Source organism: Chanodichthys erythropterus, chromosome 8 (assembly GCF_024489055.1).
Source record: "Chanodichthys erythropterus isolate Z2021 chromosome 8, ASM2448905v1, whole genome shotgun sequence".
Taxonomy (NCBI): domain Eukaryota; kingdom Metazoa; phylum Chordata; class Actinopteri; order Cypriniformes; family Xenocyprididae; genus Chanodichthys; species Chanodichthys erythropterus.
The window spans coordinates 47,244,367-47,270,680 of NC_090228.1; the positions used below are offsets into that span (position 1 = coordinate 47,244,367).

General features: G+C 37.4%; 1 protein-coding gene and 1 pseudogene across 5 annotated transcripts; one reads left to right on the forward strand and one right to left on the reverse strand.

Annotated features, from left to right (window-relative positions):
• The first annotated feature begins 924 nt into the window (after nt 1-924).
• LOC137024094 (zinc finger protein 239-like) lies at nt 925-16,353 on the forward strand. Of its 5 annotated transcripts, none has more exons than XR_010895631.1 (4): nt 1,038-1,153; nt 10,098-11,185; nt 11,332-12,619; nt 13,401-13,806. XR_010895631.1 is itself a non-coding variant. In XM_067391259.1 (4 exons), the coding sequence occupies exons 2-3, from the start codon at nt 10,660-10,662 to the stop codon at nt 12,042-12,044; spliced, it is 1,239 nt and encodes a 412-aa protein (XP_067247360.1). In that variant the 5' UTR covers nt 1,038-1,153; nt 10,098-10,659; the 3' UTR covers nt 12,045-12,056; nt 13,401-13,806. The 5 variants fall into 5 exon arrangements, 4 of the variants coding, with proteins under 4 accessions (XP_067247361.1, XP_067247360.1, XP_067247358.1 ...); XM_067391259.1 differs by having other exon boundaries at nt 11,332-12,056; XM_067391257.1 differs by lacking the exon at nt 13,401-13,806 and having other exon boundaries at nt 11,332-12,858.
• Nucleotides 16,354-17,870: 1,517 nt separating this feature from the next.
• On the reverse strand, nt 17,871-25,280 carry LOC137024096 (NLR family CARD domain-containing protein 3-like; annotated as a pseudogene).
• Between the last annotated feature and the right edge of the window lie 1,034 nt (nt 25,281-26,314).

The window sequence follows — 26,314 nt, forward strand, 5'->3', positions numbered from 1 at the left end:
AGTGTTTCCCATGGGATTTAGTGAAACTGTGGTGGGTGTAGCAGACTTCAGTAAAGTTGGTTTTATATTCGCACATTCGGACTTCTGATAAATTCAGACTTTCCAATAAATGTGCAATAAATGAATGTTTGCGATTTTTAAGCAGTGACATGATATTGACAACCAACGATTGTCAACTTACAACATTTTTCACAGTCGATCAAAATAGGCAAGTATTGTTTTAATGGCATATTTACTTGTGAATGTCCACTGAATGTCCAATGTAGTGTGATTAACAAGACTATTGAATACGGATGTCTGAATGTGCGAATATAAAAACAACTTTACCCAAGTGTGTAGCAGAGGGTCTGGGGACATTATTCCCCTGTAAGAAAATGTAGTACATTTAAAAGATAAATTTGTTAATCTGGTGCACTTTGAGAGTTCAAAATTAAGAGCTTCATTGCATTGCATTCTGTGCAATGACTTTAATGGAGACTCATGCCTCTTTTTAGTAGTGATATAGTGTCTCAGTCTACATTACACTATGTAATAATAATAATAATAATAATGTTGCAATATTATCCAGTAATAGCCATTTATTGTAAAACAAATGCCTTGAAAAAAAAAAAAAACTTTATTTTGTCCTAATTTCTATATGCAAGAGATAAACCTGTGAGCTTTCAGTTTGAAACAAGTTCACAAACGTGTCTCATTTGAACTTTTATGTTATTATGAAAACTTTAAATATATTTTTGGGGGCCTTCAGAGTCTAGTTAATGAATGGGAAGTACTGAAATCTTTTGTGGCCGCCACAAATAAATCAATGTATGGAAAACACTGCTCTTAACAGTGCACTGACTAAGGAGCTGATTAAAATACACCCAGAGATTTAGTTTGGATTCATTTTCCTTTCAGTAAATTATTCTCATCTCAAACAGGACAAACACACAGAAAACCTCCTGGGGAAGCGACTGAGAGCCAAGCGACAGTATTATCAAGATGGCGTTTATTAAAGTGGAGATTGAAGACATGAAGATTGAAGAAACGTACAGTGTGAAACATGAAGATACTGAGGAACAAACAAAGATGGAGTTTATTAAAGAGGAGAGTGAAGACTTTAGGATTGAAGAAACATTTACAGTGAAAAATGAAGATTCTGAAGAACAAACAGGTTAGTTTAATTCATCCTTTAACAAAGTGTACAGCTCTACAGAAATTATCATTTTGGATGTCAATGATATTTATCCTTTTAATATTTTGTATTTTAAGGGGAAATTACCTAAATAATTAGTAAATATACCAAATATTTACCTAAATTTATTATCTGCAAAAGGTATAACCACTAGATGGCTGTATAGCCTTACATAAAACAGTTGCTGCGTTAATTGTTTTAGGTTATTCATATATGTAACAGTCCTACCCAACCTGCTCTGCGTGAATTTAAAGGATTAGTTCACTTTCAAATTAAAATTTCCTGATAATTTACTCACCCCCATGTCATCCAAGATGTGTATGTTTATGTCATATACAGACCTAAATTAGAACTAAATTGTCATACACAATATTCTAGTGCAAGTAACTAGAGTTCAAACATTGACCTGTGGAGGGCAGTAATACACTTAGCAGTGTCTACACTGCCAGAATTCTAATAGAGAAGAAGAAGAGAGCTAGTTCAAGATGAGCATTTATGGTTAAAACCAGGGCTCTCAAGTTTTGAACTGAGTTCAGAGTGAGATTTCGGCGGGGGACGGGGGTCTGATATGAAAAATGACACACATTCGTACAAATAAAAAAATAATTTATTTAATTCAGCATTTTAGTGTGTATGTGAGTGAGTGAGTGTGAGAGATAGATAATGGTAATATAATCATACACATTATATTGTTGTTTTTCCTCAACATTGTAATGTGAAACAATATAAACATGGTAACCATATTCCGACTCTAGTGTACCTTATATACGTTACATTCTGCACGATAACTGGCGCGCTCTGCTTTACTAGTGTTTTTTCCCGCTCGCTGCTTGAGCCTATAATGCTTTTGTTCTTTAGGCCTATATTTTTTGTTTACACATATTGTTTAATGTTTTAAACTGAATGAAAACCTTAAGATAAAACACAAAATTGTTGTGTATATTACCTAATCATAAGTTTGTTCAGAAATGGCGATGATAACTTGAATTAAAAAAAATAAAAAACGTCTCTCATTTTCTCAAAATAATCGTAATTTAAAGCTGCTGTCTGCGATTTTTGGCCCTCTAGCGGTTAATAAACAGAACTGCACATGTCTTGCGGAGAAACATTCTAGCCGGAGCTACTTTTCTCCGTGTATGTCTCATGGTATGTCTATGGCGAGTCACGAAGTTACATACTCTGCGGCGAGTCCTACCAGTCCGGTCTGAAATAGTCTGAATATAAACACTTATTATAAGTGTACCATAATGATTCAGGATAAGAAAAAAACATGGTTTGGAAAATGGATTCATGTTGTATATTCTCATTCTATATTTTTTTTTTACATTTTTAACACAAATACATGAATATTCGTTTTTTTACTAGCCCAAATATTCGAATACAATATTTTGGAAAAATGCCCATCACTACTAGCCAGGCAAGTTAACGTAAAAGTATTCTGGACAAACTGTTAACTAACCTACCAGCTGCCTGGACACAAATATTCCCCAGCAATTTGATGAGATGACTTACTGTACTCATAGGATATGGTCCCACATCGATTGCGATCAGTCTGTAGCCAGATGTGAATCAATGTGACTGACAGATGTCCTCTTCTGTAGCTAACTACCTCAGCGAGCATCTGAATCAGTGCGCGAGCCCGTGAATCACAGAATGTGTCGTTGGAATCAGAACATAAATATTTTTGTGGCGGGAATGTCTAAATCTTACCCGGATACAGTAATTCTATTTTCTGATTGGCTGTTCGGTAGCTATATTTTTTTATTAGATTAACTGGTGCGTGGCAGGGCCTTCTTAACTCTATGGGGAACTCGCTTGATTCCTCTAATAGCGGCGCAACTTGTTAGGAGATTTCTCTGCGTGAGAAATACAAGGTGTGGCGTGTGAGCGTGTGAACGGGTTGAAATGCGTGTGTCTCACGCCCAATGCGTGAGACTTGAGAGCCCTGTAAAACTTATAATTTTTTAAATTTTTTTAGAAAGTGAGTGATGGTTTCTCTAGATAAGACCCTTATTCCTCGTTTGGGGTGTAAAGAAAATATCGCTACACGTGAATATCGCAATATTATTATATTATATAATATTATTATATTATATTATATTAATATAATATTATTATATTATGTATCGATTCTCAAAAACGCTGTATCGATATTTATTTATTTATTTATTTACATCCCAGGTTCATGGCTTTGTGTTCAGTTTAAACCACAGGCTGTATTAAACCAAACCGCTAGATGTCAGCATTATCTCAGAACATAAACGTAAAACTGACGCGTAGCCGGAGAAGCGCAAGGTGCATCAATAGCGTTAGTATTAGCAAACCCAGCTCACAAGACGATAAAATTTGTTCCGCTCATGAACAAGTGTGGACTCATTTTGACTTCAACTATAAAGAACCCACTAAGGAGATCGATAAGAGTCAGTTGTTTGCAAAATAGGCCATGTTAAAATAAAATCTGAGCGCTCACTTAACATTCCGACACGATCCACGCTGCTGAGAGGCATTTAGATAGAATATTAACGTTATGTACTGCACGTTTTCCTCTCAGTAACAAAATAAACACAACAAAAATGACAGCGGTGACAGCTTAAAGAAATTATTTGATCATAGCGATGTGAATATGTTTGCATCAGCTCTGTTCAGCACTTCAGTAAAGGCACATTTATTTAAATAGCACTTTAAGCATTATACTGCTTTAAAGCAAACAGCTTTTACAGTATTAAATAAAAAAACAGACATTCAGTCATGAAATGGACTATGCACTAGTTGTTAAATAGTTTAGAAATTAAAAACTGTTATACTGTGAACCTTTAAAAACTCTGAAGAATCCTGCAGTCACTTTACCATTTTCCCTTAGATTGTACAAAATAGTGATATAAATGCAAATGATACTGTATTGATTAAATAAAATTAAGTCGTTTGTAAGGGTTTATGCATATGGTGGTGTGTTCATGACTGTTTTTTCTAAAATTGCATCCTTTTTCTAAAAAAACAAATATCGCAATAGATTCCCTTTCTTACGGTATCGCAATGTATCACAAAATATCGTATCGTAACCCCTGTATCGTGATGTGTATCGTATCGCCAGATTCTTGGCAATACACAGCCCTATTCCTCATGTGGGATCGTGTAGAATGTTTTGAAGCTGCACTGAAACTGTAATTTTGACCTTCATTCGTTTGGGCTCCATTAAAGTCCACTATATGAAGAAAAATCCTGGAATGTTTTCATCAAAATCCTTAATTTATTTCCGACTGAAGAAAGAAGGACATTAACATCTTGGATGACATGGGGGGTGAGTAAATTATCAGGAAATTTTAATTTGAAAGTGAACTAATCCTTTAAACTGAAGTCTGGCATGGGAGGCTGGCGCTAACAAAGACGCTAAAGACCACAGGCTCTAGCATTAATAGCTGACCTCTTGAGGCCAGGGGAGTCAAGTTTACATGCACAGCTCTTACTGGCCTACATCCGTTATATTCAGATGTTATTATTGACTATTTTTTTATAAAAATTGACATTTTAATGTTGATTTGAAGAGTCAGTTTTTGCACTATTATTGCAGTCAAATCTGTACACAGAAAACATTTTTGTTACTCATACTAACTCCAAATAATAGCATGAGCAGCCACACAAAAGAAAGAAATCGGAATAAATATTGTCTTAGTACAAACAGGGCAATTTCAGAATGTATTATTGAGTGTTTGTATACCATGAACGGAGTCGTGAGTCTGTGGTCGAGTCATAAATCTTCCTCATATTTAAAAAACTGCGATTGACAAATTCAGATTCAAGTAGCATAGGCTGCGTTTACACTGGCACAAAAAAATCAGATCTTTTGCTCACATCTGACACAGATCGGAATTAGTTGCACACGTGTAAACACAAAAATCCACACGAGATCCGATTTTTTCGCATCCGATCTGAGCTACTTCCAAATGTGGTTTTAAATCTGATACATATCCGATCTCTGGACATGCGACCCACGTCTAAACACGCATATCCAATTCCCATTGGAATTCCAAGCCATCACAAAGCGAGGTCGACACGTTTCCTCACTGAAATGTTGTTTTGATGTTGTTTTATGAAGCAGACCTGCTTGTATACACTCGCACAAAAAATTTGCAGCTTTATTATTGAGTTGGGAACTTTGTCTAACGTTATTTTTCTAGGAAGAAATTGCGCACACACACGCACACATAGCTACATTCAGCAGCTGAATTTCAACTATTTCCCGGTTAATTTAAAAGAGGCTACCATGTTGTTGTTTTTCTTATAAGCCAAAAGCTTCACTGTAGCTACTCTCTCTCACGCTCTCTCCCTAGCTAGCTCGAATTCATAAAAAAAAAAATGGAATTCTAAAACTGATAACTAGATAAAATATCAAATGCAATTTACTTTTTCCGGTCTATACCCGTTTAGTCATAATTTGCGCTGTGATACATCCATGATACTGACAGCTGTTAACTTAAACATTCTGACAGGTAGCTGATCATGGCCACTCGATATGAAATAGGCTATATAAATAATTTGAATGGCATGGCCATTCAAAACCCGAGGGTCTGCTATGTGCATGTAAAACTATCAATGATAGCTGGGAGTACCTATTTTTGGCATTGAGAAGATTTGGTTTTAAAGATGAGTTTATTAGATGCATTAAAACTCTGTACTCATCACCAAAGGCCAGAATAAGAATTAATGGGCATCTCAATCAGAATATTATTCTGGAAAGAGGCTGCCGACAAGGCTGCCCTCTCAGCCCTGCCCTTTTCGCTTTATTCATTGAGCCCATTGCACAGTCAGTTAGAGACGAACAGGAGATAAAAGGAATTAGGGTTAGAGGTTTAGAACAAAAGATTTGTTTGTACGCGGACGACGTGCTCTTGTTTGTCGCAGCACCAGAGGTTAGCATTCCTAGGTTGATGTCCATCCGAAAAAAATTCGGAACTTACTCGGGATATAAATTAAACGTTCAGAAAACACAAATCTTAAGCTATAACTACACCCCTCATAATGCTATGCTGAATAGGTTTAAATTTAATTGGAACTCATCAAGTATTAAGTACTTGGGGATTATAATAACAAAGGACATTTCTAAATTGTTTGATAGTAATCATGGTCCTACAAATAAGAACATTAAATCAGACATAGATAGGTGGTCCCAACTGCCCTTAGAGATGCATAACAGAATAGATACTGTAAAAATGAACCTGCTTCCTCGTCTTCTATATCTCTTCCAATCCTTACCAGTTGAAGTTCCAGTAAAACAATTTACTGAATGGGATAAGTGGATTTCAAGATTCATATGGGGCGGAAAGAGGCCAAGAATTCAATTCAAAATACTGCAGCTATCTAAAGTGAAAGGGGGTAGATCACTGCCATGTTTTTCAGACTACTTCAAAGCTGCCCAGCTAAGAGCTTTAGCATGCTGTTGTAACTCAGACTATGTAGCAAAGTGGAAGGATTTGGAGATCTCTCAGCTTGCTATACCACTGCAATCAGTGCTTGGTAGCAAAATTTTATATGAACAGTATTCTAAAAGGTTAAATCAATGGACTAAGGTTCCCTTCAGAATCTGGTTTAAAGAATGTAATTCAACACTAGAAAGACAGTCTAGAGTACTAAGATGGGTTGCGTTCGACCCTGACTTTAAACCAGCAAGTGCTGATGGGAGGTTTCAGCGTTGGTATAGGCTTGGCATCACCTCCTTTAGTTCAATCTCGTCAAAGGGAGAATTGGATAGCTTTCAGGAGATTTCTGATACATATGGTCTGGAAAAACTTGATTTTTTTTAGGTACTTACAAATGAGGACTTATTTTAATAAAGAGATAAGATACATGGAGAAGCATGACACCAATTTAATTGATCTATTCATCGATATTTATAAAAATAAAGACAATAGGAAACTTGTCTCAAAACTGTATCTAGCAATTCAGTCCATTAAGAAACAATCAACATATAATGTTAGATTAAAATGGGAGAAAGAATCCGGTCTAGGCATCTCAGAGGAAGACTGGCTGAATATTTGTTCTGTACAGGCTACCTCTACTAGCTCGGGTATGTGGAGAGAATTCTGCTGGCGAAATATTATTAGATATTTTGTAACCCCCAAGTTAAAATTTATTCAGACTGACGACATTGGAGGTGGTCTGTGTTGGAGGAAATGTGGGGAACAGTTGGCGGATCATTTTCATGTATTCTGGAGCTGCCCAGCCATTCAGTCATATTGGCAGGAGGTAATACAAGTAATAATTAACATTTTCGGTGAGGGAATTGATAGTTCTTTTTCCACAATTTATCTGGGCAATTTAGCAGCTCATATGATGAAGAAAGATAAATATCTTATAAAGATATTATTAGCAGCCAGCAAGAAAGCTTTAACAAGAAAGTGGCTACAGTTAGAACCCCCGACAAAGACTGACTGGCTGGACATTGTGACCAGTATCCAAAACATGGAGAGGATGACGTTCGCATTAAATTTACGGATGGATAAATACTTACAGTATTGGGAAAAATTGATTGTGTTTATGACTCTAACATGATCTCATCTGCTGTATCATCTGAGATGTACTTCCATCAATTTGTTTATGAAAGAATGTATGGGTGACCAAATGATCATTCTGTTGTTTAGATGTGATTGTATGTTGTTGTTTTTGTTGTTTGTTTTTCTTTTTTCCCTTTCTAAAAGATAAAAAATAAAAAGAAAGTTTCAAAAAAAAAAAAACTATCAATGATAATCATTGGGGCAGGAAGTAATGTAAACAGACATCGGATACCATTCACTTCTAAAGTTAATGTAAACACACTGGCCAAAATATTGGATAAGGTCAAAAGATCGGATCTGTGCATTAAGACTTGCAGTGTAAATGCAGCCATATTGGCATGGTAAAAAGGGTCCAAAGCATTGACAGCGCTTTGAACCAATGGTGTTGAGTATTTTCAGGTTTACCGGCAACAATGGGCAGCAAATCAGGCAGATTGAAATCGCTCTGATCCAGTGGCCAAAAGCGCTCTGATCCAGAAGTGCCAAACCACAATTAACAAGATATATAAACAAATAAAATTTACAGTAATTTTATGAACAAACATGCATCAATCTATTTATTTATATAGTTCCGTCACAACATATGTGATTTGATGATCGCACTAAGCCATATCACATTCTCACAACCATGCATTGTCAAAATTCCTAAAATTACCGGGCAACCGGCGAGTAACACCCTTTCAACGCTGATTTTTACTTGCAATTGGTGCTTTGAACCCTGGCTAACATGCTAAAGGCCCAGGTATACTTCACTTTACACAACGAGTTGAGTCTTGCGCGCAGTCGTGTTCACGGATGACCGAGTTTGACACATGCGCAGTACAAATTTTTTTTAATACATCGGAGGGCATCGAGTCATGTCATCAATGGAACATTTGATGGGCAGGATCAGAGAAGAAAAATAGTGCATCCACCATTGCAACATAGTTCAGAAGATGACACCAAGAGAACAAGAATCAAAAACAATGGAGAAGGATATGCTTCTAAGTACTCATCTTGATAGAAGAAGAGAAGATGGTGTGTGCGGCTACTGAATCAGAAGAGACTTGTGAATTTAGCACTATTCTGTCCTGTGCGATCTCATATGTAAGCAGATGCATATGTAAAATGATGCAATCATCAACAATAAACAGCATGTAAATCACAATGGCTAATGTTATTGAGTGAAATGTCGACTGAGGAAGCGTTTAGGCCTGTGAAGCTTTAGGGGTGTTGATGGACTCGATCTACTCCATCTATGTTTTGATCATTGTTTTGAATCCAATCCAGATGTAGTCTTTGACAAAAATGTGATTTTCTCAGCTTTTTACTCAAAATGTTGCTATATGAAATGTACCCATACAAGTGTTCATTAGAAATGAGTGCATCAGGCTAGAATAAAGCTGTATTTTTTGTTTAACCCTTTAACATGCATTGTAAACGCATGGTTGATCTTTTTTCGCAATCAAATTGCTGTAATTAAAACTCGCCAAAATCATCCTTTTACTTCCTATTGAATAAAGTGTGTAATTGCAATTATACCCACTGGGTGGGAATGCTGCAAAAATATATTGTTGCTAAGAAGCTGAAAGAAAACCGGTAGTATATTGACATGACGCATCTCTTCAAAAACTGTCTGCAAGTGACGCTAATATTTGAGGTAAGATTATGTTCTAAATCTCCTAACGGTATATTTAGTTAAATGGCAGAAACGCAGTGAAAAAATTTACCTCTGTGTTGCATCAGAAAATGTGCCCAGGGGTGCATTGCCCGAAAGCATCGTTGTTGAACCATGGTCGTAAGTCCCATTGAACTTTATTGGTAACGACGGAACTTGCGACCATAGTTCGCTTTGGGAATTGCACCCCAGTTAATGTAAACTCAACTGCTCAGCAATGAGATCACCTCACATAATAAGATATAACATGGCATTCCTAAAATTACTAATTTCTGAGCCTTTTTGGAATAACACTACACTGAATAGCAATAGCTACAGCTGTCTAGATGGGTAGCTATCTATAAACATTACATTTTCTGTTCAATAATCTGACAAATATAACATGTTTATGAGTATGTAATTGTAATTATGGATGGACATATTTGTCCATTTATTTTATTTTTTTTTAGCACAGTAAACTCTTTTCACTCAAACTTCAACATTTTCTGTCTTATCTCATTTCATAGTTGTGTGTTATCGAATGTGTCTTACTCGGTATGCCATTTTTCTTATCAATTTATATGAAATTTCAATGTACCTATATGTTATATGTGCCTATAACAGTTTGTCAACATGACAATTATTCATTTTCATGGATAGATGTACATGAGGCACTGATTAATCAAGATACAGTTTGTCATGCTTGTGTAAAGTAATGTTAAGGTCTAATTTCTTTCAGACCTAATGGACTGTCTGACATTTTATGGACGTCCCAGAACTACATCTACAGCCTACAGCACTATTGCACTTTTACCTGCTGATCCATGTGATTCTGAGGTTGAAGATCTCAGTGATCCAGACAATGATAATTATGAAGATCATGTCCCTCCACTCAGCAAAGATTTGCCACCCCCACCAAAGAAACGGAGAAATAGGAACAGACTTGTTGAGGTCTCTTTAGACCTCTATCAAACTCCCTCCTCTTCTACAAAGGCCAGAAAGACCACATGGGTCAAGAAGGACATTCCACCTTTCACTGTGCCCGAGCCGGTCTTCATGATTCCAGAGTCAGTCCAAACACCATTTATGTATTGGAAGAGGCTCTTCACTGACCAGATGATTGAGCACATAACTGAGCATACCAACCAGTACTCAGTTCAACAGACAGGGACGTCCGTCAACACCACAGTAGCTGAAATTGAATATTTTTTGTCAGTTTTACTGTACATGGGAGTTTTAAATTTCCTTCTTTAGATGATTACTGGGCCTGTGAGTCACGATTCCCACCAGTGGCTGATACCATGTCAGTGAAGCGCTTCAATGTACTACGAAGAAATGTCCACTTCAATGACAACTTCCAGATGGAGGGCTGCACTGACCGCTTCCATAAGATCCGCCCTCTTTTTGACATGTTCAGAGAACAATGCCTTCTCATTCCCCCAACCAACAGGCAGATTGTTGATGAAGTGATGGTGGCCTACAAGGGCACCAGAGCTGGCAAACTCAGGCATTATATTCAAAACAAGCCAGATAAGTGGGGGTTTAAGATCTTCTGTCGGGGCAGCTCCTCTGGCATCATCCATGACTTCATACTGTACCAAGGGGCCACAACATTCTTCAACATTCAAGAGGAAGAGCATGCACAACTGGGCTTGGAAGACCTCCATCTAGGCGCCAAGGTTGTCTCAATACTCTGCAGCTCTATCACACACAAAGAGAAAACTGTGGTGTTCTACAACAACTTCTTTACCAGCTTCAATTTGGTGAAGACGCTGCACACCAATCTGGGTCTGAGAAGTGTGGGTACCGTCAGAGCAAATCACTCAGGTAATGTACTTTCTGTGTTATGTTCATTATATTGTTAAATATACAAACACAACTACAGCATGCATGCATGCACATACATTTTCTCATACATATAGAAACTGTATTAGGATTTATACACAAACAAATTTTTATTTCCACATTTTCAGGTGGTGCAACATTGATGAGCGACAAGGAGATGGTGAAGCGAGGCCAAGGTTTTGTCGATTTCTGTTCATCAGAGGGAGTCACTGCAGTGAAGTGGTTCGACAACAAGTGTGTCACCTTCCTGAGCAATGCTTATGGGGTGGAGCCGTTGTCCTCAGTGAAAAGATTCAAAAAGGAGGCACAAAAGAAGGTTGATGTCCCCTGCCCATCCATTGTCCTGGCATACAATCAAGCCATGGGGGGCATCGATCTCTCCGATATGCTTGTGCACCTCTATAAAACGCCAATGAAGGCACGGCGCTGGTACCTGCCTTTGTTTGGGTACATCATCGACGTGAGCATTGTGAATGCATGGCTTGTCTACAAGCAAGACTGCAACCTTCTTGAACAGAAACCGATGCCCTTGAAGAAGTTCCGCCTGTCGGTGGCTGCTACATTGAAGGGAGCCAACAAGGTACCAGCCAGGGTTGGCCAGTCCACAAGTGCAAAGCACAAACCAGAAGTTCGTCGTCCTAACCCCCGAGTTCTCCATCCCAGCCTGGATGTCCGCTACGATGGCATTGGACACTGGCCTACATTTGGCACTCAGCGAGGGAGATGCAATTTGTGCAAAGGTGGAGTGTCACGTTGGCGATGTTCCAAATGTGGAGATGGGAAGCTGTTTCTTTGTTTGAACAACAAAAAACAATGCTTTGTTGCATATCACCAGAGGTGATTTTGACCAGAGGTGATGTTAAATATTCTATTCTAATTTTTATTTTATTTTTTACATTGGATACATTTTAAAATTTTGATTCGATTACTATGGATGTAGAATATAAGGATGAGAAGTTTTACCATTGTTTAAAAAATGCCTTACCATATCATATTAATAATTTGTTATATTATATTACATTGACTATTTCTTATGCCATTTGCTTTATAGATAGTCACAATCTTATTTATTTATTTGTAATATAATTTTGAATGTATTTGTTTTTATAACTTTTTTGTTGTATTTAAAAAAATTGATTTCTATTATATTATTACATTAAATGTTGCACTTTTTCAATGCATTAATTGTATGCGTGTAACAGACGTAAATTAGTGAGAGCTGTGCATGTAAACCTCACTCCCCTGATCTCAAGAGACACTCTAGTGACGCTAGAGGTTGCAGCCTTTAGCCTCCTTGTTAGAGTGTCTGACCCCCATGTGGACAGGCCCGGGTTCACGTCCCACTTGGAGCGGGCAGGCGCTAACTGGAGGAGCTATGTTGGTACCCTGACCCGGATGGGAGTGAGGTTTGGGTTGGTGAGTGTAACAGACGTAGGCTAGTAAGAGCTGTGTGTATAATCTCACTCCCCAGTGTCCTACTTGGAGCTGGCAGGTGTGAACCAGGCTACATGTGTTATAAGAAGAACATGTTATTTGTTAAATAAATTCATGGATACATGATGTTCCATGGATGGTCATCTTCAGTTGCACAAATGAAAAACTCCATTATTGCTAAAGTGGGTCATCTGAAAAAAGAAAAACTAAAAAGTTACTAAATGTGGTTTCAGGAACACCATTTTAGCAATAAATTTTTTTTTGCAAATGTATTTCTTAGTGTGACTATTAAAGGGACTGTTAAATGGCTTCAGAAGTCTTGGAAAATAGTGCATGAAAACTTAATGTTTTTTTTTTTTTAATGCTTTTAGTGAGGCTTAATAATAACACATAATTATATGCACAGTATCAGACATCACTGAAAAGCTGCAGCTGTGGCGGTAAGGATTTTTGGGGGATGAATCTCCCCAGCTGTCACTGCCTTCTGCTGTCAGTGTCTTCTAGTACAAAAAATCTGCGTCTGATTGATGCTGCCTGCCTTGAAGATTTACTGCGAGTTTTTAAAATCATGATAATCAAACATACTCAAACACTATAATTAAATTTTAAACGATAATACTAACCATCAGGACATTTTATCGTGGTTTATCATGAAATCGCTAACCGTCCAATCCATAGTTTTGATGTTTTACGCATCTAAATGTTTTGATAACTGTTGCTTTGTGGCATTAAACTGGGAATTAAATGTCTTTTTTCGCCTTAGACCTGATGCTGTTGAAAGAGGAGAGTCAAGATCTGAATGAATTGGAAGAGAAAGATCAGTACAAGACGCAACATTATTTCATATCTGAAGAAAAAACTTTTAGTTGCTCACAGACTGAAAAAACTACCTCACGAAAAAGGTATCAAAAGTCAGGGACTGTAGGTAATGTCACATGCCATCTGTGTGGACTAAGTTTCAAAAAGCATGGAAACCTTGAAGTCCACATGAGAGTTCACACCAGAAGGAAGCTTTACCCCTGCCAAGAGTGTGGAATAAATTTCAATTGAAAAGAACGCCTTAAAGTCCACATGAGAATTCACACTGGAGAGAAGCCTTTCACATGCCAAGAGTGTGGAATGAGTTTTGCTCAAAAAGGACACATGAATGGTCACATGAGAGTTCACACTGGAGAGAAGCCTTTCACATGCCAACAGTGTGGAAAAAGTTTCACTCAAAAAGGACACATGAGAGTTAACAATGGAGAGAGGCTTTTTACCTGCCAACAGTGTGGAAAATGTTCATTCAAAAATCACACCTGAACAGTCACATAAGAATTCACACTGGAGAGAAGCCTTTCAAATGCCAACAATGTGGAATAAGTTTTACTCAAAAAGGACAACTGGACAGACACTTGAGAATTCACACTGGAGAGAAGCCTTAAAGTGCCCCTATTGTGGACTTTTGAAAATTTCCTTTTATGCAGTGTATAATGTGGCTGTATGTGAATGTAAACAGACCGCAAAGCTGTAAAGTGCATCATAAATAAAGTTATTGTCTCTTAAAAGAAATTGTTGACTCTATACCTCTTAAACAAGTCCTTGAAACCCATTTCTGCAAATTTCACAAGTTAACAAGTTTACATAATGCCTGCCTACGTTTTGCATTGACATCCCGTGAACCCATGACTGAGAAACTCATGCTTTATCATGACATGCACGCTCAAATAGAGGTCTGTGAAATGCTGCCACTGGTAGATTCTTTTGCATTATGATTCGAAGCACAAGCAGTATCAGTAATGTCAAAAAATGTGATTGCCCAGGTGAAAAAAAGTAAATTTCAGTAATGTCCTTAAAGTGCTCTATTTTCTCACACTAATTTTGTATTAATATACTAAAAATTCTTCTTTAGTACTTCTTAAGATCATCTAAGTGTACTCAACTGTGCTATTTTGGGACACCATGAAATATGAACTTAAATGTGCTTTTAATATACTATTTTATATTTCGTTACCACTTGTAGTACACTTTGGGTTCAAATGTACTATTAGTATCTAAATACATTTTTTAAATACAGAGATGGTATATCAAAAGCACATTTAAGTTCATATTTCATTGTGTCCCAGAATAGCAAGTACACTTAGATGATCTTAATATACTAAAAGTTCAATATACTAAGTTCAAAATTAGTGCACGAAAATAGAGCACTTTAAGTACATTATAGAAATGCACTTTTTTTTTTCACCTGGGTGTGCAGTCAAATGTCCTGGTGTATGCCGTTTAAACGAGTGTTCTCACAGATACACTTGCTGTACTTCCTGGAGTTTTGATATATGTTATAGACTCAATATTGTTTCTAAATGTGGTGACCTAAATTCCCGTGACCCTGGTTGTCACTGCAGAAACTGGGAATGATTCAAGCTGTAGGGACACTTTTGGAGGGACTAAATTAGCTCCGGTTTCAGAGTAGGGTTTCACCCAGTACAATAGGAACTAGTGACGCATATGTTCATTGTTTGGCCGAACGTATGCAAAACCCACCATTTTTAAAAAGCCATATAAACCTGAATGTGTAGAGGATCTAGCATACATGTTATAATTTTTGATACTTGCATGTCTAAATGTTTTGATGTCTTTTTCTTTCTGACATTAAACTGGAATAAACTCTTTTTTCATCTTAGACCTGATGGTGTTGAAAGAGGAGCATCAAGATCTGAATGAAGTGAAAGAGAAAGATCAGAGCAAGACGCATCGTAATTTCACGACTGAAGAAAAATCTTCACAGACTGAAAATACTACCTCACGAAAAAAGCATCAAAAGTCAGGGACTGTAGATAATGTCACCTGCCATCTGTGTTTACTACGTTTCAAAAAACAACACAACCTTGACGTCCACATGAGAGTTCACACTAAAAAGTTTTACCCCTGCCAAGAGTGTGCAAAGATTTTCAAAGATTCAATAAGGTTTAAAATCCACATGAGAATTCACACTGGAGAGAAGCCTTTCAACTGCTCTCAGTGTGGAATGAATTTCAGGCAAAAAGGAACCCTACAAAATCATATGAGAGTTCACTCTGTAGAGAAGCCTTACATGTGCCAACAGTGTGGATTGGGTTTCAGGCATAAAGTAAACTTTAGAAGCCACATGAGAACTCACACTGGAAAGCCGCCTTACATCTGCCAGCAGTGTGGAACATCTTTCACTCAGAAAGGAAACCTTACAAGACACATGAACATTCACACAGGAAAGAAACCTTGCATATGCCCTCACTGTGGAAACCGTTTCAGTCAAGATGGAAACCTTAAAGTCCACATGAGAATTCATTCTGGGGAAAAATAGAATAGTTTAAATGTAAAACTGATTTAGAAACCGTACACACGCCCTTGATGCACATTATGTAAATCCAACACTTTACATACTGATATGCTCATACGATCACATGAGATCTGTAAATGATATGTAACATGTTTATGCATGATGAAGAGATTGGACTTTAGTTTTGTGAATGCAGAAAGCTTTCTATTATGATTTATTCATGTATTTACACATCAAGTATAACAGGTGTGTACTGCATTGTAAGTGCTGAATGGTGAGGATATGGACAGCTGTCTTCTTGGAGACACATATAGTCTTAAACTGCTGTGCACCTGATGTGAGCTTCAGTGCAGGGGTAAAACCAGTTCACTAGATCCCACACAGCACACATGAGTGAAGGGATTTAATGTTCACCCACTGGAATCACCTTATTGTAAGATGTTTATTCACTTCAAAACTAATAAATTACTCTTCTTTAAAAAACACTGCTTTATACATGTTTGTGTTTTTGAACACAGATCAGCTTACAAGTTCACTTTACATTAAATTACATAGTGATGATTTACAAATGGTTTGTTCATCATTTGATCATTATTAATCATTGTTTTAGATAATGACGCTAAAACAGGTTTGACATAAAAAGCAAGTGTTTAATAATATAACAACCATCAAAAAAAAAAAAAAAAAAATCATTGTATCCATGGTTTACCAAGCTTTATAATGGCAGTGAGCAAGACCGACAAGTATGACACTGAAGAAAGTGTCTCCATCCACATCCATCCATCATAAACGTATGTCATACTGCTCCAGGGGCTTAATAATGGGCTTCTGAAGCGAAGCAATACATTTGTGTAAAAAATAAACATATTTAACAAGTTATAAAGTAAAGTATCTAGCTTCCACCAGACCACCTTCTGTATTCCCATTACAAAAAAAACAACTGGTGTCAATTAAGCTTTTTCTATAAGTTAAATACGGAAAGCGTAGGACGTAACATAAGATTTTTTGAACTGGTAGAGTTTTATAATTTCTACTTAAATTGAATACAGAAGCATTGGATTTTGTGATCTAATCTGATTTCTTAATCCTTTTTTTCTTTTAAACAACTGATTTCAGAGATCCAATCTGAAATCAGATCAGATTACTTTTGCACAACTGGCCCAGGCATTCAAATGGCAGCAGGAAATCATTCACCGAACGGAGTCTTGCATGGATTCTGATCACTCCTATGTATTTAAAGCTGCCAATGTATTGGCAAATTTGTCCTTAGAAACCAGAGCACTCATACCAGACATTATCGCGGGAGAATAACATATGAACAAAAACACAGCAAAGGTAAATATGAACCTGAGAATCATAATAAAATGATAAATGGTGTAAATCAAATGACAACATACATGACTAATAATTATGATTGAACTGAGTAAAGAAAATAAAGCACAGAAATGGAATTAATAGACATGTTTGAGATCCTAAGATCCTTTATTTACATAGGAATTGATCAACAAACTGAAATTGATTCATTCCCTTGAGTTTAACATGCTGTTCCTGTTTCTTTTGTTGTTGATTCTAACTCAATGTCTTCCTTAAAGTCTGCAAACTCACTCTCGATTTGTATTTTGTTTTTTTGTTTTGTGGACTGGTTTTCAGTTCCTGTGTTACCATTGCCATCTTATTAATTTCCAAATCAATCCTTGTTTATCACCACCATTACCTGTCCTTCATTTAGTCCCTTGTTATCTAGTATAATTAAATCCTCAGTCATCTTATATTCATTGTCTTGTGTTACTATTTCTTGCTAGCGTTTAATATATATAAGTGTTCATCGTCTTTCTGTGTTAAGCCTCTTATCTTGGACTATTTAGTCAAGCCAGTGTGTGACAGTCACTGATTTATCATGAAGCTTAAAGAATTATGGGTAGAATCTATTCTGTTTCATCAACACAGTTTCACAAATGATCCAACATGATAAACGGTAAACCCAGGATAGAGCGGTTGAGTGAATGTGGTCTGGACTGTGTGGATGAGGCTCATTGTGTCTCCAGAGATGCTGTAGAAGGACAGAGTTCCTGCACTGTGATCCACATACACTCCTATTCTACCACTGATGGACTTCACAGGGATTTCAGTTTGTATGTTATTGTGTCTGAATGAGTAACCGAAGAGAGAGCAGATCAAACTCCAAGACTGATCATTAAATCCAAACACACACTCATCACCCTGTCCCCTTCTGTTGATGCTCTTATATGACACTGATATAAATACTCCATATTCACCACTCCACTCAATCTCCCAGTAACAGCGTCCACACACACTCTCTCTGCACAACACCTGAGGATAATCAAATCTGTCTGGATGAACAGGATACGGCTGAAGCTCTGTGACAGTGTAAGTGATCACTCTGTTCTTCTCAGACAAACGGAGATGTTTATTCACTATGTTGAGATCCAGAGTGAACCGATGGGAATCTAATGGAGAGAAAACACATCAGGGGTGTATTGCATAAACTTTCTATATTAAGTCTAAAGTTAAAGATGCAGCCTGTAAGGTATTGCCTCTTTGTCGCCATCTCTGTTCAAAACCTGCGATTGCAGTTATTTACAGAATTGTCATCTTTACATGGGTTGTGCATCGGCACGACTCCTCAGTGTGGATTAATCTAATGCTTTAAGGATGTGTGGCTGTCAGTCACTGGTGAATACTGTTCAGGTACTTTGGAATGTCAGATTGTAGTCTTGGAAGTATGAACAAAATAAGAAAAGTTTCACAGGAAAATCTAAACAAGTAAGTAACAAATCTGCCACTTTTGTTCTGACCAAATTAGAAAAAAAGCATTACAATAAATCACACTATAAATGGTGATTAAATCTAATGATCGCTTAGCTCATATCACATCAAACACCAAATTATTATTGTTATACATTGTTCTCAAATTAATGTTAACATCAGCATTGTGTGACTATGCATTTAGTGTTTTTGCATTACCTGTAGATTTCAATTTATGTAAAGTTTAATCTTTAAATGTCCATTTGTCATACTATACAATCTGCCATCAAAATGATGTTTAATTATTCTAGCTGCTGCAAGAAAAGTCTATAAATGATCCTTCACCTGCATCATCCTTACATGATATAGCCTACTTGCTGGGACTCATCATTTATGTAAACAGATGTGATGTAATGACACAAAAATACGAACTGTGGCATGTTCGAATTGCCCACGCAAACCTATCAGTACCACTTGAATTAGAAAACATTATTACAAGCTTTACTGTGATAAATCAGGCTAAGGAAAGGAGATAGTATTGATCAATGAAAAAAAGATTGACAAGTTAATTTAGGATTTTTCACAAATTTGTTTTACAAAAGCAAATCTTTACTTGAGTTCGGAACTCAAATCTCAGGTCTGTTACCAAGCAACAAATGATAATAATGCACTTAAGAAATGTGGGGTTGTCCTAAAGATAAGACAAGTGTGTGAGTGTGTGTATACATACATTTGCTTACTCCTGCTGTAATCCTGATCTCTCCTCCATGATCCACACTACAAAACACACACAGTGTCACAGTTACTCAGTAAACACACACATCCTTGTTTATACTACTTTGTGGGGACCTCCAAATCTGGGCATTAATTGGTTTACAGTTAAATGTACACTGTTATACTTGTTCAGCCACTTAAAACTCACAATGTGCATAAAAATTAAAAAGTTTCTGTGCATGTGTCTGTACTGCATGTGTGTGCATTTGTATGGGAGAGAGAGTGGAAGAATGCGGATAAAGCATTATTAGAAAAATCATAAAAAAATGTTTGTAATTTATATCATACTCTTTGTTATATTTATTTGTTTGGTCTATGTCTTTGTGGGTTTTGGTTCTTTTGTTGTTGTTAGGCTGTAACTGAAATTATTTTGGAAAGTGACATGGAACTATGATGCAGTCAAAACTTGCCTGAAACTAATTAAGCTGCACATTTACTAAAGCATTCAACAGCCCCATAGTATAACGAGTATTTACATCCTCAGTAAGTTCTCAATAAGAACTTTTGTAAATCTATAAAAGAAATAAAGTCTAACTGGTTTGTAATAAGTGAAGATTGTAATAAAGTTTTTTAATCACAAATCTTAATGCTCTACATACTTGAGTTTATCCAGTCTGTAGTTTGGGTGGTTGAGTTTATCAGTGAGCAGCTTGACTCCTGAATCTCCTGGATGATTATAGCTCAGATCCAGCTCTCTCAGGTGTGAGGGGTTTGAATTCAGAGCTGAAGACACATAACCACAGCCTTCCTCTGTCACCATACAGCCAGACAATCTATAAAGACACAGCAACAATCCACAAGACATTAGTTTGTCAATCAAATATTACTATCACACACTGACCAGTGCAGTTTATATTTGCAGGCAGCTGCTATTGTCAGTAGATTCAGTTACAAAAGTGTCTGTGGAAGTGTATCAGAGTAAAAGTATTAATTTGCTTTTCTAAATGTAGTTATCCTCTTGAGGCGCATCCCCCTTTTGTGCCTCAAACAGGTTGTCTTTCCTAAACTATATTGAGTATGAGCATAGTTCTGGCATCATTTAAAAGTCGAAAAATTGAGCTTTAGACTTAATATAAGTAAAAAAATAAGTTGGACAAGCTGAAGTTTAATAGAATAAACATTATTTTACATAACATAACACTGCATAAAATCTTTTTATCATTTAAAAAATAATAAAGATACATGTGAAAGCTAGAAATACACTGGGCGCAAAGCCACAAGTCTTGTTTTAATTTTGAAGATGAAAAAAATAAGGTTTAAGTTTAGAATGTGTGCATATTTTACTGAGGTAAAATTACCTCTATTTTACTCAGTATAAATATCAAAATATATGTTCTTCTCTGGTGAGAGTAGATTTCTCTGTTGTGAGACAGTTTGTCACATGAACAAATAATGTAAGCTATGCCTAACACAAAATATTTTTTTTTCTTTGAGTTAAAATTATTTAATATATATCTAATTCCATTGGAAACTAAACTTTTTTTTATTAGAGAAATATTCCAACATACAGAAAACTCCTACAACTCAACATACAGAAAACAAAACAATGCTCCACCCACTCTCCCTCTACCTGATACACACCACATAGGGACGAATACAAAAAAAAAAAGCCAGAAGTGAAATGGATCTTAGATCCAACTCAAATTAAGTCAACACCCCTTTCCTTCAAGGCTCCTCTGCCTTCTCCTGTAAATACCTTAATAAAGGGTTCCCAAGTTTTAGCAAACTGTCCTTAGAAAGAGTAGCATATGCTCCAAATGTAATGCATTTGTGAGTTTGTCAAGCCACAGCTGGGATGGGGCCCCGGATGTTTATTTATTTTAAAACCATTTACCTCAGTATTTCCAGCTGACAGTTTGGACTCTTCAGTCCATCAGAAAGAAGCTTCACTCCAAAATCCCGCAGGTCATTGTTACCGAGGTCCAATTCTCTCAGGAAGGAGTTTGAGGAATGTAAAACTGAAGACAAATTTTCACAGGACTGAGAAGTGAGATCACAGAACTGTAGCCTGTGTATAGAACAAAATAAACAGTAACAGTAATCCTTAGTAGGTAGCTTTTATAATAAGGAGCTTGAAAAAACCCTGTGCTGTTGAGCAAAGCTAAAACAATTTTCTATTCATAAAACATCAAACCAGTATTTATATAATCATACACATTACATGTATTAATTTTTTTACTGAATAGTCTAGGCCAACAGGTTACCCATGTAAAATGAAGGCCCTATTACAAAAAAATTAACAGTGTATATAAATGATTGTAAAGGTGACTCTTACAGTGCTCTTCTGGTGTTTTTGATTACTGGCAGCAGTCTCATTACTGCTTTATCAGATCTTTGGTATTTATGCAGTTCAAACTTTTCTTGAGTCTCTTCTGACATGAGGAGCACAAACACCAGACCAGACCACTGGATAGAGGAGAGATTCTCTGCTAAAAGATTTCCTGAGCTCAGATTCTTCTTGATTTCCTCCAAGTCATCTTTCAGTTCACTGAGACAGTAGAAGAGATTCATGGTTATATCCACTGATTTCTCCATCTCTATTATCTGTTTGATATAGTCAACAGTGTTGTTAACATTCTCTGATTTCAGTGTCAGTTTTGGCAGTAGTTCCTTCAGGTCACTTTGAGTGGACTCCAGTGAGAGACCCACGTAGAACCGGAGAAAAAGGTCCAGGTGTCCATTCTCACTTTGTAAAGCCTTGTTGACTGCAGCCTTATGAAGCTGAAACAGTGGCTTTTTGGACAGTTTCCATGTCAGTTTTTCTCTCCAGGATTCAAGAAATGGGGTTGTTTTCTTGTATTTGCTAATCAAAAACACATAGAGAGCAGCAAGGAATTCTTGTGCGCTGAGATGTATAAAGCTGTAAAATGTTCTTGCCTTTTCTTCCTGAAACATTTGCGTGCATAACCCAGACAACACAGACAATTCACTGACATCTAGTCCACATTCCTCAAAATCTTCTTTGTAGAAAATCTGTTTTCCTTTCTCCAGCTGTTGAAAGGCCAGTTTCCCAAGCTTCAGAATAATCTCATCAAAAGACCTTGCACTGGTTATAGGTTCAGGGTCATCACAGTATTTTTCTTCCATCTGTTGCTTCTGAGAAATTAAGAAGCTTGTGTACATCCCTGTGAGAGTTGTGGGAGTTTTGTCATTGCTCGCTCGGGCCAGTAGGGGCTGAAGAACAGTAAGAGAGATGGAGCAGAAAACAGGGATATGGCACATGATGTACAGGCTTCTGAATTTCCTGATGTGACGGATAATGCTTTCAGAAACCTCAGGACTGCTGTTATTTTTGAAGTATTGCTCTTTCTGCTCATCATTGAATCCTCTCACCTCTGTCACTTGATCAATGTAGTTACGGGGTATCAGACCGGCTGCTGCTGGTCTGGATGTGATCCAGATGAGAGCAGAGGGAACCAAATGTTTCTTGATGAGGTTTATTATTATCTTAGTCACTGCTGTTTTTTCATTTACATTTGTAAATCTGTCACCTTCTTTTAATCCCAAAGGAAAGCGACATTCATCTTCATCCAGCCCATCAAAGATGAACATAACTTTACCATCACTTTCAGGAAGAGAGGACAGTTCTTCAGGACTACTAAAGAAGTATTTGTTAAGCAGTCCCAAGAGACTGTACTCTTCTTTAATCAAATTCAATCTACGAAATGGAAGTGGAAATATGAAGACTATATCCTGGTTTTCTTTTCCTTCAGCCCAGTCAAGGATGAATTTATTGACAGAGACAGTTTTCCTAGTCCAGCGATCCCCATTGTCAGCACTTTTGTTTTGTCGCCCCGTGGACTGGACTTTAAACATGTCATTACACTCGATTGGCTTTTGTTTGGCAGTCAGTCGGTTGTGGTTTGGTTCGATCTGTCTCACCTAATGGTCGTTCACTCTTCCTCCAGTTTCATTCTCCACCACGTATAAATCAGTGTAAATATTGTTCAAGTATTTCTGATGACCCATCTGTGAGTTACCTATCAATATCCTGTTGTAGTCCTGTTTTAATGTGATCTTCAGTCTGAGACTGGTCTCGGTGTAATCATGAAGACTAGCTTGATTGTCGTCTGCAGTTAAGCATTTAAGAAAGAGGGAAAAGACAGCAAAGACTAAGTGATCAGTTTTATTATAAAATCATGCTTCTATTTTTGAATTAAATCACAATCTTACTGCAATAGTGATAACATGCACATCGTACACTGATTATGCTGAAGTTGACAACATATATGGTGAGGGAAATGCCTTGACTAATGCTGACTCAAATGCACCTGGTTTCAATTTTAAAATTTTTGAACAACTTTCTTTTTCTAATTCCTTCCAGAGCATTTACTGGACTGTCACAATTGGATCAAAATTAAAAGGACAGTTCACCTAAAAATGAACATTCTGGAGAAGGTGTTCGCTGCAGAGCAAATGGGTGGAGCTTACATTAGCGCCCCCTTCGCTAGATGTCCAGCGAGGAGGAGCGAATGTACAACCACACTCTAATCCTACCCACAACTCTATCTCTCCACCCCATTCAACTTCATTCGGTCATCATTTGGTCATCATTTACTCACCCCCGATTAGGATATTTGGAAAATGATCAGTAACCAAACAGATCTCGCCCCCATTGACTACTATATGGTAGACACTGGGGGCTGAGATCTGTTTAGTACCTGACAATTTTCCAAATATCTTCCTTTGTGTTCAGCAGAACAAAGAAATTCATATAGGTTTGGAACTACTTGAAGGTGAGTAAATGACAGAATTTCCATTTTGGGGTGAACTATCCCTTTAAGGTCATACTGAAAAGCTTTTTGATCAAACCATTGATATCTAATGCTGCGTTCACGTCACCTCGTATTTACCGGATTCTTGAAATGACAACACGTGACGTTATATTCGGAGCTGTTCACGTCCTCGGACTGGTAATTATGCGTTTCCATGGCACCACTATCAACGCCTAAATGAATCTAAAGCGGTCAGGTGGTACAGAGGCCACGTGGTACATGTGGGAGCTTTCAGAAAACTCCCAGCTTACAAGCTGTAATTACGAGCTCTACGAGGACGTGAACGCTTTTTACAAGCTAGAATCTCGTAACTACAGGAACGAGGCCGCGTGAACGCACCTTAACACACCACACAAGACATGAGACTGTATTAGGTTCAGGTTGGGGTTATCGCAAAGACCCTTTGTATGTAAAAGTTGCTTTCAGAAGTTTTAATTCAGGGTTTAAGACCCTAAACAATTTAACCATTTAAAAAGTCGTGACTAGATACTCTGTTCTATTAAATGTGCTTGTATAAGATCTGCCACTGTTCTTCTTGACCCTGTAAAATTGCTGTTATATTTCCTTGTTTTCATGTACATTGTTATTTACCAATTATCTCTTTTGAATGAATAGCAGCATATGTCTTCATATTGCCTTCAGCCTGATCTGTGTGTGTGAGAGAGAGAGGATCACTCACTGGGAAACATAAATCACACAAACACATCAGCAGAGCTTGTCAAACTATCACATTGGTAATCTGTAAATCACTTTACAGTCACAGTAAATTAAATGTTACCTTGGTTGTAATTGTTCTGTAGCTGCTCAGCCAGATTATTCTGGTTCATCTTCTTCAGGATTTTCAGTGACCTTCACAGCTTCTTCTGGTCCAAAACATGCCACCATCTTATCCACAGTTTTCAACCTATCTGCATTCTCCATATCAGACTGATATACACTTATTATCATTCTTTAAGTGCCACTGAAACTTCTTCAGTTCAGCTTCTAGCAGTTCATTGAGGGATTTCTCAAGCAGCTCTTCAACAAACGCCATCGCCCTTCACAGATTCACAGCTGCAGGACAAAAAGAAAAAGATCTGAAGTATTTTCACTCTAAACGTGGACCTAAACATCAAATGTTATTAAGATTATAAAAAATGAAGCTGTGATCAAATCAGGACTCTCAGAGGCACCTCATCCAAAATCATCTGTTAAAGTCAGAGCTTAACAGGATCCGGAACCTCCGAAATCCAATCCAGCACCTAATTTGGAGGATCCCCCTTCTCGCACACCACTGACATGCACCATGCTGACCTGTAGCTTAGATATGTTTCATGAAAAATCAAGTATAATGGGGCGTTCACACCAGACGCGACTTGTGCGAATAATCACGCTATTCGCATGTAGTTGGACGCTCGAACATTTTGAGTTTACTCGCTTCTTTTGTGTCATGAGAGGGGCTCTCCCGCTCCTTTATGTGTCCCTCAGACTTTTCCACACACTTCCTCTGAATAAATACTCAACTCGTCAGCGGGAAAGTTGTAAAATACAGCGAATAAGCTTAATTTGCCAGCTTTAGCTAGCTTGTAGTCTTAATATTTATATAGCCTGTAGCTCGAGTAAAGACTGTTTTTACAACTTACCAGATTGTCCAACCTCCTCACTCACTTTCTTCCAAGCAAGATAATTTTTATTCTTGTTTCTATAAAAGTAGATGCATCTTACAGAAATGATTTGTCCTCCATTGTTGTTTAAGATTTCTGCCTCGGTCACTACTAGAGCAAGCTCCTGATTGGTTAACGCGGCGTGAATTTTCGCCAACGTTCAGATTTTTCAACTTGCGTGATTCGCGCGAATAACGCGTTATGCACATCAAACGCCCGAAACGCTCAATTTGCGCTGCAGGATATCTATTCACATCTTTGCATTGACTTAACATGTAAATCACTCGCGCTTAACGTTTCATTCACATCTGGTGTGAACACACCATAACTCTTGCCTTTGACATGTACGTATACATGGGTGTGATTGCTCTAGGCTAGTACCTGGAGAGCGAACATGTGAGCGGATCAGTGCATCACGTTATCT